General features: G+C 45.7%; 1 protein-coding gene across 1 annotated transcript in view; it reads left to right on the forward strand.

Annotated features, from left to right (window-relative positions):
* Positions 1 to 10,347: 10,347 nt before the first annotated feature.
* Pabpc1l (poly(A) binding protein, cytoplasmic 1-like) overlaps positions 10,348 to 13,330 on the forward strand; it is a 33,534-nt gene continuing 30,551 nt past the window's right edge. Inside the window, exon 1 of the mRNA XM_063285213.1 lies at positions 10,348 to 11,787. Coding sequence (XP_063141283.1) covers positions 11,595 to 11,787 — 193 coding nt within the window. The 5' untranslated portion in view covers positions 10,348 to 11,594. The remainder of the gene's footprint in view (positions 11,788 to 13,330) is intronic.

Consider the following 13,330-nt stretch of genomic DNA (forward strand, 5'->3'; position numbering starts at 1 on the left):
GTTGCCTGTGGATTGATGTGTCACCACCCTCTCTTTAAAGAGTAAATAGTTTTTCTTTACCCTTTAGAACCAGCGGTAGAGATGTCTTAGATGGCCATCTGTGGTAACTGCCGGCTTGAATTAGAGCAGCCATGATCACCTGTGCAAGACCCTTGCCTTTCTTTTCGAGGGGGTGGAGGGCATGTCACAAGATTACATAAGCACCTTGGCTGAACGTGCACAGATGGCAGCGCTGCTGGTGGCATAGCCACTCTCAAGGTGCAGGGGACTTAACAGTGATACAGCTGCCTTAGAACCCGCCATACTCCTTTCTGTCAGCAGCCCAATAAAACTTAGCTGGTTTGCCAAACTGGACGTGGGTGGAATCCTTTCTTCGGTATCTATTATCTTCCCTATCTGGAGTGAATAGATGGGACTGTATCTCCCTAGGAAAAACCCTGTAATGCTCCATTCACCAAAACCAAAGGTGAGTCTGGAAGGAACAGCTCCAGCTGTAGGTAGTAGGTGTCAAGACAACAACTGAGCCGAGTGTTGATGAAACCCGGAAGTGGCTGTTTGCCTCTGTAATAGGGTCTTCTGGTAAGTGATACACCCTCCCTGCAAGCAGCTGGTGGACAAGAAAGAATGTTAGCGTCTCTGAAGGTTTCCCTGGGTCAGGATTATAAGCAGGCAGTAGTGGCCACTGCATGGCCCATTCTGTAGGTAAAGACAAGTGGCCGAGGCCACACTGCCAGTCCAGAATTGCTCTTCGTAAAGGAGGAATTAAGAGTGGAAAGAATGGATGTTACCTACTGTTTGCATTAAGTGGGAGAAAGGGAGGGATGAGGTGAATACAACAGATGGAGTAAGTACAAATTGAATGTGTTCTTCCTGGGATCCATGTCCCGCGCTATCTCGCCAGCAAGAACACGCGGGGACACACGACTCCTTCTGCAGCAAAACGTTTTTATTGTATCTTAAAGAGAGGGCCCGGGTCGCCAGCATGGCACGGCTTATATACACCCTAGCGCTGCGCATTCACACCTGATTGGTCGCTTACCCATGATCTCATAGGCACGCCCCGGAGTGGGCCAAGACCTGGCACAAAGACACTCTTGCACATGCGCACACAGTTAACTTCCTGAAAGGAAGTCAGCTGGCGCGGCGGAGGCCAGCGCCATCTTGTAATGGCAAAAGCTATCCCGGCTTTCCACGTGGGGCACAGTGGAAGTCAGCGCCATCTTGTGGTGGCGAATGTTTTTGCGGCTCTCCACATCTCCCCCTTATTGTTTTACTAATATGAGGCTGGTCTAGGTCCCTGCAGTAACGTCCATCTGCTGTGGCTCCTGTCTTAGGTCGTTCCTCTATGTCACAGCCTTATCCGTCGTAGGGTAACCCTATCGCCACCGGGCCCCGTGTCTTAGATTGGTCTGTGCATGAGGAAAGTTGCCAGTCTCTGGATACTGCAGTGCTGTGTGACAGTAACTGCTAAACAACCTAGGGCGAACTCTACAAAAGAGGCCAGCCAGAAAATGAGTTAGTGGGGAAATCATGATCACCCTATCGCGTGCAATGAGGAAACCTCAGCGATGTAGAAGGGCTGATCAAAGAATCATTGAGTCTCATCCCAGTGCAATGGATCCACAGATCCATGGGGTGCAAGAGCAGAGAACTCAGATACCGACTAATTCCTGAGCATAGATAACCAAATTTCAGGGGAGGCCCCTTGTTCAATGGCCACAAGTGCTTGAATGATAACGACCTTGTCACGTTTCTGTTGAGATCTGAGTTTGCAAACCAACCATAGCATGAACACTAATCCACAGCATAGGGCTGCACCAAACAGAGCCACTCTCGATAAGTAGTGGGCACCTCATCCGGTTCTAGCAACTACTCCAGAAAGTTCACCCACTGTGCTTGCCTAACAATAGATTGGGGGGAGGGTAACTCCAGACACTGCAGACACAATGGCTACAGCAGTAAATGGCTGCTACAATAGCAGCGAAAATAACAAGGTCTTTCCCAGGACAGTTCAGGATCAGCCATTCTTTTCTGGAACAACCAGCAGGCAATGGAACCATGTCTGAGATCTGCACAACCAGGGCAGAGTTCCCCAGTCCACAGCAGTTTCACGCAGATGGCATTCCTGTGAAGCTACAGACTGCAAAATGACAACACCAGTTAAGGCAGCAAGAGTCACCAGGGAAATGAGGGGGGCAGGGATAACAGCTGGAGTCCAGTCTTCTCCAGCAAGCAGCAGTGCACAGAGGGTCAGAGAGCAGGCCACAGTGGGACGGGACACATGCAGTGGTAACACTGACTGCAGCAACGCCAAAATCTCTGTGATGACAAAAGATGAGGGAAAATCTTCCATCTTCCTCTCAGGGCAGAGGAATGACTCCAGGGACCCGAACCAGGAGAGCTGAATCTTCATGCAACCAGGATCAGCAAGTCTCACCAGCCACTCAGGCAGCTGGCACACTCTTGTAGCATCCTGTAGAGAAAACACAAACATTCCCTCTTCTCCATATAAAATATCTGGACAGGATCATGTCAATACGTGGATCTTTCTATCTCACCTAGTCAGAAGTATGCCTAGTTGTAGAGTGTCATAAACACTCAGAGTGTTCCTTGGCACCCAAATTTTAAAATTGAAATAAAAGGAGCATTATTTAGCATACAGTGATAACTCCCCCTTTTTATTTATTAAGATATAGTAAAGATATTATTTATTAAGGTAAGTTCTCGAGGATTAAATTGAGGACACTGAGCACTTGTATTTATAAATTGACTTGTATACCAAATTATTGTCTCCAGCATTATTGTTTTGGATATATAAAGAATGAGATTTTTTGACTAATTGTCCCTATGTAAGGCCTATAATCTGTCTGGTATGATTGTCCTCCCTTGTTAAGGAGTCTAGGCAATCCAGTTTGAGTTCTTAATGTCCTATAAAGTAACAGTATTTAGTGTTCTTAACCACTAAGCCATTTCTCTAGCACCTCACAAACTTTATTTACCTAAACATAAGCATTAATTAGAAATGTCAAAACCTGTAAATATTGTCCAATTTCAGTCTTACTAGAAATCTCTGAGCTGGCAGGGTGAGGCTGGGAATTGAAAGTAAGCAAACGGAGTCTTCCTCTTTTCATATCAACTCCATTAAAAAACTCCATTTTAAAGAGCTGGGTCTATGGTTTTGTTTAGTTGTCTGAGCCAGAGCACTGAAAGGACAGTGAGTTGTTAGACAATTCACACTGAAATCATCACTCACTGATTTCATGTAGAAAACTTGTCTCTAGTAAAGCATTAAGTAATTGAAAACAATTGTAAACCACAAGCCACACATTGGCTATCAGTATGTGAATTGAAAGCTTGATTTAAAAACAGTGGCTAAAGCACGGAATTTAATAATCTGTGTTGAAGCAACAGAAACTCAAGAGAATAAACAAGTGATCCAATCATACATGTAGCCTTTTCATTAGATGAACCACCTATAAATACAGTAAGCGCATTTCCTATGGGTTGTATGCACAAATATACAGGAAGTACAAAAGCATGCAAAGAGTAAAATTATCAATTTTGCCTGAAAAATTTGTATATGTAATAGGTCAAATATCAGTATTTTGTAATAACCAATTTACTGTTGTTTGGAATAAGATATGTTTTACCAGGTTTCTTTTTAAAATACTTCCATGACTCTAGCCTACAATTCTGTATTAACACAACTGAAGCTTTATCTCCAATGTGGATAACAAAGACCTAAGTCCTCTGGTAAGGTGAGGTACTTAGCCAATTAACATATCCTTAGAAGTTTAAAATTAGTTTTAAATATTCTTTTCTGGAGTAGTGTAACAGCTACTCCCCAAATATTAAAGCTCATTTTGAGAACAAAGGTTTGTAGTAAAAATTTCTATATACACTGAAAGATTTAACTGAAAGTTCTAACTTCTTACATTGAAGAAGCAACAAAATTACATAATACAAGGCTATTAGCCATTCTTTTGTAAAAATGTTTAATAATATCACTTTATGAGCTCTCTAAAATTATAAGCAAGCTCACGAAATGAAAACTCACAATCGCCAGGACGTAATTAAATTGCATAAAAACAATCCTCTAAATCTATCTTGAAATGGCAGTTGGAGTAAGCAAACTGGCTGTAATGCTCTCACAAGTTCCAAAACCTCATCAATCCTTTGTAAATCCTGTAACAATCTCTACCCGTTTGATTTTTTCTTAATTACAAATAAGTTTGAGTTAGTCAATGTAACACTGGCAATCCTTAATAACAATCTTTAAGTTCTCCTTGTAACACCAGAGCACAACCACAACTTTGGAAAGTCACCTGAGTTCTGAGTACTGTCTTTGGGGCAGTAGAATTAGCATTAAAATACAGTAACTCCAGGGCAAACCACAACTTTGGAAAGCAAAACTCAACCTCCAACAATCTAGTCTCCAAAATCCAGTCTCCAAGACACCGAGTCTATCCTTCATGCTACTAAGTTTGACTGCCAATTCCTACATATGAACGCATGATGGTGTAGTCTCCAATACCTCAACAAAGAGACATTGTCCTACATTCTTTTAGAAGCCTGGTTTCTAGAGTAAGAATTTCATAAAAATATTATCTCAATTTAGACCTGTTTCCCTAGGTTGGCTCATGCCACATGTTGTCTAGAATGACTTTATCCAAATTACCAGTTTTATGTCAACTTTCTGTTACCAATATTATACCTTTTAAACCATATCCAATAACTTAAAAGCCAATAGTCCATAACCAAGGCATGTAGAGCATATTTATACATTTAAAACCAATCAGAAACAAAATTGAAGTGGCTATACATGTCTTTAATATTTAGACCAAGCACCATTTTTACCTTTTTAGCTATGATTTTAAGAGAAGCACCTTGTCACCTGTTGAGTCTAATAATCAGCTCATGCAGACGCTCACCCCTGGGCAGCTTCTCCAGCTGACCTAGACACCTGACTACAGGTACAGGGCTCCAAGGACTGATTGAAACTGCTTTTTATTCATTTGTTCCTTTTTTTTTCTTTTTTCTTTTTTTTGGAGCTGGGGACCGAACCCAGGGCCTTGCGCTCGCTAGGCAAGTGCTCTTCCGCTGATCTAAATCCCCAACCCCCATTTGTTCCTTTTTTGAAACGAGTTAAAACCAAATCAAGGTGTGAACGACCAGCAGATGAAGTTTTTAACCATTTTCTCTTTTGAACATGAAACATAAAACATTTAAGCAACAAGAAACAAAAACCACAGACATAAACTGACATACATGGACAGCTTGGTGCACCAAGGACAGACAATAGACAAAGAGGGAAAAAACTAGATGGTGTTCCACGAAAGGAACCCAGATTCCAATAGGAGTCAGCAGAGAGGTAGGATTTCCCCTTTCCCACCACTTCCACGGTGACCATCCACTTGAGTGGAGTTGATATGGACGATGGATTGTCTCAATTCCTGGACTAGTCCATCAACATGTTGAAACCAAATTCCTGTAAGATACTGAGATATATTACGGGATATCTGAGCAGCACAACTGACATTCACAAATGGTATGGAAGTGAATCTTTTTGTTTGATTCTCCTGAATAAGTTTTTCAGGCGGTCTACCTCTATCAAATCTGATCAGTATGACTCTGTGAAGTTTAAACAAAATTATCAGCCTTGCCCACAAAGGATCCATAACTTTTGGTTTCTTCACAGTGGTTCTCCACCTAGGCCCATATCTTTCTTCTTCATAGCGAGCTGCCTCATCTTCTAAATCCTCTTCCTCAGAGGAGCCAAGCTCGTCTGTTTTTGAGCTATCAAGCTCTAAAGCCTCTAACTCCTTTACCGGATAAAGGCTTCTCCTTTTCAAAACTTTCTTCTCCTTTCTCTGTTTCTCTCCCGGGGCGTTCTTTCCCCAACCTCTCGCTCCCTCAGATCTGAAGTCTTTGGGAGGGTCTTTTTTCTTATATTTATCTTTTTTCTTTGAGCTCTTTTATCCCGCTCTGTTTCTGACATGCTGTCTTGTAACTCCCCTAGCACTCTCTGTCCTGCTATTACAGTTGGGCGGCTCCCATCTTCTAGGCACGACCTCTGACGTTGCCTAGCAGCAGCCACAAAATCAAAAACCAAAAGAGAAAGCATGAAGGCTGCTAAAACGATAACAAAAACTTCTGCCGCATCTTCTAGCTGGGGAGAGAATTGAAACAGATCAAGACCAAACATATCTTTCAAAGCTTACCCTAAAACACTGCAGTTCTGGATTCTCTCCGCTGACGGAGGACCCCCTCCTCGGCGCCTGGCGATGGTGTGGCGTTTCTGCCGGGTTTCGGCACCAGATGTTGCGCGCCCAACGTCCCGCCAGCAGGAAACGCACGCGCGGACACACGAATCCTTCTGCAGCAAAATGTTTATATTGTATCTTAAAGAGAGGGGGCCCGGGGCGCCAGCATGGCGCGGCTTATATACACCCTAGCGTGGCGCATCCACACCTGATTGGTCGCTTACCCATGATCTCATAGGCACGCCCCAGAGTGGGCAAAAACCTGGCACGAAGACACTCTTGCACATGCGCACACAGTTAACTTCCTGAAAGGAAGTCGGCTGGCGCGGTGGAGGCCAGCGCCATCTTGTAATGGCAAAAGCTATCCCGGCTTTCCACATGGGGCGCAGTGGAAGCCAGTGCCATCTTGTGGTGGCAAATGTTATTGGGGCTCTTCACAGATCCAAAAACTTGGGAACCCATGGTACAGAAGAGGAAGGGAAGGTTTGTGGCTCGACATGCAGAAGTGGCCCTAGTGGTGGCCCTGACAGGAAAATGGTAATCAGATTATTCTGCCTCTGAACAACTTGAGTGGAGAAAGCCTGAGATGGCTTCATGGGTAAAAACGTTCCTGCTGCCAAGCCAGAGGACCTGGGTTTGATCCCCAGGACCCACATGGTAGGAGGAAAGAAGGGAAGATGCCCTCTGACCACACATGAGCCCTGATGTGCATATACTCCCCCACCCCCAAAAGATAAGAGATTAAGTTTGTTTTGTGAGGCTGTGGGGCATGGAGGAAGTTGAGGTAGAAATATAGATGTCATGGAAATGGAGATTACTATCCCTCCTTCCTTGAGAAAAAGGCTGTTGTCTGAGACAACAGGGGAATGTCCCTTGTGGACTGTTGGCTCATGTGGATTGTTAGGGACACTTGGTTAGTTCTTGAGATGGTCACAAATATTTGGAACTGGGAGGCATTGAAAAGGGCAGGCATGGGGCTGGGGATTTAGCTCAGTGGTAGAGCGCTTACCTAGGAAGTGCAAGGCCCTGGGTTCGGTCCCCAGCTCCGAAAAAAAGAACCAAAAAAAAAAAAAAAAGAAAAGGGCAGGCATTGGGGTTAGATGGCTCAGTGGTAAGGGCTGCTGGCTGCTCTTCAGAGGACCCACATTGAAGTCCCTGATCACGACTGCCTGGTAACTCAATCCCAGGGCGCCTGTTGTCTTCTGGCCTCCACAGAGACCAGGTGGGCACATGATTTAGAGGCATAATACAGGCAAAACACACACATGAGAAGGAGGAGGAAAAAGATTGCTTTAGAGGCTGGAGAGAAAGCTCAGGGTCAAGAGCACTGGTTGATCTTCTGGAGGACCCAGGTTCAATTCCCAGCACCCACATGGCTGCTCATAACTAGAATATCAATTTCAGAGGATATGACACCCTCACACCAATACATATAGGATTAAAATGAAAAAGAAAAGTTTTTTTCTAGAAAGGGGTCATTACTGAGAACTTGTTACAAAGGCATTGATTGGTGTGCTGCCCACTGCCTCGATCAGACAGTTGGCAGAGTTAGAAGCTGGTTTAGCGGTGACACCAGGACTGGTAAAGGCCATTAGTAGGTTTGCTGGTACTAGAAGTGGGATGTGACCTTTGCAAGACAGGAGAGGCTGTTGGGTCTAAATGAAGAGTAGCGCGTATATACAGTAAGTGTTAAGGCCCCTAAGAGGTTCTGGGGTGGGGGTGGGGGCCCAAGGATGGCTTCTGGTGCTTCCTTCTAGGCAAATGAAGTATTTGTATTGAGCTTGAGTGACGGGAAACTAAATTTGGTGCTTTTGGGCTTCTAAAACAGCAGTTCTGAACCTGTGTGTCTGGGGGTTGAATGACTCTTTCACAAGGATTGCATATCAGATATTATTTATGTCATGATTCATAACAGTAATAACTACAGTTATGAATAGCAACGAAATAATTTTATGGTTGGGGGGTCATCACAACACGAACTGTTTAAAGGATCACAGTGTTAGGAAGGTTGAGAACCACTGCTGTAGAAGGAAAGCTTTCAAACCACGTGTCAGCTCATTCAAGGTGTACTTAAGCGGTGGTAGCGAGAGGGTTGGAGTGGCAGTGCAAGAGGTTTCAGTGATTTCTGGCTGCACCCCGTTTTGGAGGAAGCTCTGAACCACCTCAGCCCTCCCTCAGAAGTGGCCAAGATTTAAATGAGGGGCATAGAGAATTGTAGATTTTTCTGTCCCCGTTAATGTGACAGGTATTGAAGCTAATATACCTTGGCAACCCTCAAAGGTGCCAAGACCAGTGAGCAATGGTAGTGAGAGAGAGAATGGGCCAGGTTTTAAGTTTGTCATCTGCCCCGGGCTTCTGTATGCTCCTCCCCAGATAACAGATGGGCTGCATGGGTAAGTTCCCGTTGGGTGTGGATTTAAGACAGGCCTGCCTGCTTGAGTGAGAGGAGCACTGCATGGTTGTTTAACCTTCTGCCATGGTCAAGAGATACCAAGCAATGGGCTGCCCAGGGCTATGGGACAAAACTACAGACACCATGAAGAATTTTTAAAGGATTGACTGTTCATCTGGCCTCAAAACCTTTCAAGAGCCCAGTGTGGCGAGTAAAGCCAGATGGAGGCTAGGCATGGTGTCACCTACCTCCAATCCCAGCCCTTGGGAGGCAGAGGAAGGGAGATCTCTGCACATCTGAGAGCATCCTGGTCTATGTATCGAGCTCTGGGGCTACATAGAGAGACTCTGGAGAGGGACAGACAGCTGGAGAGGGAGGCAGGCAGGCAGTGGCAGCAGCAGCTCTATGGAGGTGGCTCAGTCGGTGGGGGCTCTTGCTGCCAGGCCCGAGGATCTGAGTTTGATGTAGAAAGGCCACTTGCTGGAAGAAGAGAGCCAACTTCCACATATCCTTTAACCTGTACATACATACCATCATGTGCACGCATGCGCATGGATGTGTGCAGGCACACAGTGAATAAATTGACAATAAATAAGTTCACGGAGAATGGCTGAATTATAGAGAGCTAAACTTTACCCAAACGTTCTTTTGCCAATGCAAATAATGAGACTTCCCCTCGCCAATGCTTGTACTACTAACTCTTACTCAGCAGGAACCTCTGAAGTGCTTCCTCAAGATTTCCTCTACAGCCCCATTGTGGGATTGTTAGCCAGTGAGCAAGGCAGAAAGAAACCTTCAAGTGTGGAATCCCGAATTACTGTGACTTCAAAATATGTCTGGTCCATTAAAACTTTATACTGCAAGCTGGATGTGCCCAGAGGCACTCCTATCCATCGCTTTAATCTTAGACATGCATTTCAGCATCTTAAACTGAGTGTCCTAAGGAGAATACCTGAGTGTGCTTAGAAGGGAGCCACCTGGTCCAGTATGTGTATAGTCTTGTATAAACCCCCCTACTTCATTCAAGGAGGGCATTGCTTTAGAAAAAAAAAAACACTCTCTGCTACAGGGGGTTTATCTGTCTATCTGTCTCTGTCTGTCTGTCTGTCTATCTATCTATCTATCTATCTATCTATCTATCTATCTATCTATCTATCTCCATCCATCATCTATCTATTTATTTATTGTGGCTTTTCTTATCAGGGTGCAAACCCAACCTGTTTAGTTACATAATGCCAGTCCAGGACCTTGCTGTACTGTCTGCCCTCTGTAAGACAACCTCATCAGATAGATGGTATGATCACCTCAAAGTTTTAGATTGAGGAACACACCTTGAAGATGCGCAAACCAAGCGTAAGTAAAGGGAAGAACGGGAAGTTATACCACACGCTGTCAGAGTCAGCTGAGACGTTCTTGAGACTCTTATGGTCGGGGATGACATGTATGATTTCTTACAAGGTTACGGATCATATTCTGCAGTATGACTGCTACGCTCATGAACTCCCAGACGCTGTGGTTGCCTGTACAATTTATTAATGGCTGCTAGGAGAGGAGAGTCAGTGTTCTTTAGGGTTGTGGTCCCTGGAAAGTTGACCATGCTCTAGTAGATGGCTCCACACCCACGCATCTATGGGTAGCACTATTGAACTCAGTGGGCTATTAAAAGCAAACAAACAAACATGAAGTTGGGGGAGACATGGAGAGGGGATTTGGAGGAAGGTGGAGAGGGGAGTTGAAGGTGGATATGACTAAAATACACTAGATATGTGTATGAAATCTTCAATGCATAAAAAAAGAGGCTGAAAAGATGGCTCAGTGGTTGAGTGCATTCCGCTCTTGGAGAGGGCCTGAGTTTGATTCCCAGAACCTACATTTGGTATTTCACAACCTCCTGGAACCCCAGCTCCGTGGAGGACCAACACCTCTGACCTCCATGGGTGTAGGCACTTGTGTACAAATATCGGTACACATAAACATAATTTAAAAAATAATCTTAAAGTGGGGTGGTGGCTGCACACGCTTTTAATCCCAGAGCTCTGGAGGGAGAGGCAGGAGGATCTCTGTGAGTTCGAGGCCAGTCTGGTCTTCAGAGCGACTTCCAAGACACATGGCTACATAAAGAAACCCTGTCTTGAAAAAAGAAAAAACAAAACAAAACAAAATCTTTAAAAAAAAACAATAAAAAATAGTTTTTTAAAAGAATTCTATAACATCCTGTGCTTAAGAATGCAGAACAGCTGTGGGTGTTAGGGATCTCCAGGGTGATGAATGGTGCACTTTTATTTTATTTGTATTCCTTAAGATTTCTTTTTAGTTCAAGTGTATGAATGTGTTTGTCCGCATGCATGAATTACATCATGAGCACACAGTGCCCAAGTCTCCATCTCCTCAGGGCTTTAAGGCCACGGGAGCCAATCACCATCAACTTAGCTTTTCCTCGGGCGTTAAGCTCCTCATGCCTGCACGGAGGTATTTTACCCGTTGGGCCATCTTCCCAATCTCAAAACTCTTTAACGACCTCAAAACAAGATATGGATTCTCTAGTTTGTACTGAAACCTACAAAAAGCCATCTGCTTTTATCGTTGCCAAGAGGGAAGTGTCTCCATTTTCTATAGAGAGAGAGAGATGAATGACCTGATGTTCGAACCTGCACCCTGCCTCTTCTAAAAGTCTCCATCTATCACGATCTGCCTTGACTGCCCCAGACTTCTGGCCTTCCTCCTAGGCAAGGTGGGAGATGCCGGTCACCTGCGCCATTCTCGGCCTGAGGATTCCCAGGTGGGTGGGGCTAGGCACCGGGATTGGTTAAGGCAAGGGGGCCTTTGCAGGCAAACAGGACGACTGGCAGAGCCCTGCTACAGCCACCACCACGATTGCCAGCCCGGCACCCTGCTAGCTGGGGCTGCTTGCTGGCCTGCTTCTGGGTGCCCTGCACGCCATGGACACCAGGGGCCACGGCTGCTCACTCTCCTCGCTCTATGTGGGCGATCTGCACCCCGACGTGACCGAAGCTATGCTCTATGAGATGTTCTCCCCCATCGGCACTATTCTTTCCATCCGTGTGTGTCGGGACGTGGCCACCCGGCGCTCTCTGGGCTATGCCTATATCAACTTCCAGCAGCCTGCTGACGGTGAGCCCCAGAGAAGAGAAAAGTTTGCTTTTAACATTCTTGGGCAAAATACTTTCCTTTTGATAACTACCATCCTGAACTGGAAAGTTTTCCTTCAAACGAACTATTATTGGCTCAGTAATAGTGATTATCTATCTTTTAGGTAGAAATGGGCCTGTAGCTAATTATGGGTATTTTATATTACAGATCGTAGCCAGAGAAGATTGGGCAGCCTGTGTTTCCATCGTCTTTATCATAGTTAGGGAAAATGAGGCCCAGAGACAGGGAGTTGGAAGGTAGGCATTCAGTCGTTGAAGGGAGAATTGACAATTACTGCTGGGCCTGCTGGTTGTTGCTAAGTGGCTTTGAGATTAAGCAGAGCTGGGTTAGGAATCCAGGATCTGTGTGACATCAGGCAAGTGGCTCAACCACTCTGAGCTCAGTTGGCTGTGTGGAAGGAAACTGAGGTTCTGCCTCTCTTCAAGAATGGTTATATATGAGATTGACAGCACCTGGGAGGAAGCTACCCAAAGCCTTGCAGGTGTAGGGTGGGGAGGAGGCCTTGGGTTGCTGCCTTCCAGTGTAGCCTGACCTGAGGTCTACACCAGGTGCCTTGCCTTTCTGATTCCGGAAGAGCCGCCTCCTGTAGGCTTTGACAGCCACCGTCAGGGTGAAAGCATTGATTAGTAATTGTCAGCTGAGCATGTCTGGTCTTCTGCTGAAAACGGAGGACACAGGTTAGGAACCGTGGTTTTGCTGAGGCTATGGCACTGGGCAGGACCACCCTTGGTGAGAGGCCAAGGCTTGTTTCTCAGTATCACGAAGAATGGGAAACCGGAGTGTGAGGTACCATTAGGGACACTGGATGTACTCTTAAGTGACAGTGCATGAACCACTCCAGAGATGTAACCAAGAACTGTCCTCCCCCACTTACTGGGGAAGCCATGGCAAGAACATGAATTCGAGGCTAGCATGGGCTGCATATTGAGATCCTGTCTCAAGGTGAAGTAGTTCAGGCCTCAGTGTGAGTCAGGAGCTTTGCTGAGTCCAGGATGTTCAGGCCCTCCACTACACCCCACTTCTGCCTATGCCTGCTGAAAGGCAAATCTCCTGACTGAAGCAGGACCTGACCATCAGGGCCCAGTCCGTAGATGGGAGATCTGAACTGTGGGGATTCTGACTGGGTCTGTTAGCAGTCGGTGGAAAGTACAGATGTCTGCGGCCTGCTCCACTGCATCCTGTTTGCCTCTTCTGTGCCTCTGAAGCTAGCAGGGTCCCTGAAGCAGGTGGCACATTATCTGCAAGGAATAGGCTGTCCAAGTAGAAGGGTGCTGGGTGGAGGCCATTGCTTCTGCACGTGCCACCATTTACCAAACATCTGTTCCCTGCAGAGTGCAAAATCTAAGTACCATTCGTTGCATGTTTTACTTATCAACCTGCTTGACAGGCCAGCAATAGGTGACATTGTTTCATTTAGGCGTAGGAAGGAAGGTGCCGTCACCACCTCCTCACTTCCCAGGGGAACTAGTGAGGGGGGGGGGGGTCACTTCCCTTCACTCACGTG

Source organism: Rattus norvegicus, chromosome 3 (genome assembly GCF_036323735.1).
Source record: "Rattus norvegicus strain BN/NHsdMcwi chromosome 3, GRCr8, whole genome shotgun sequence".
Lineage (NCBI taxonomy): Eukaryota > Metazoa > Chordata > Mammalia > Rodentia > Muridae > Rattus > Rattus norvegicus.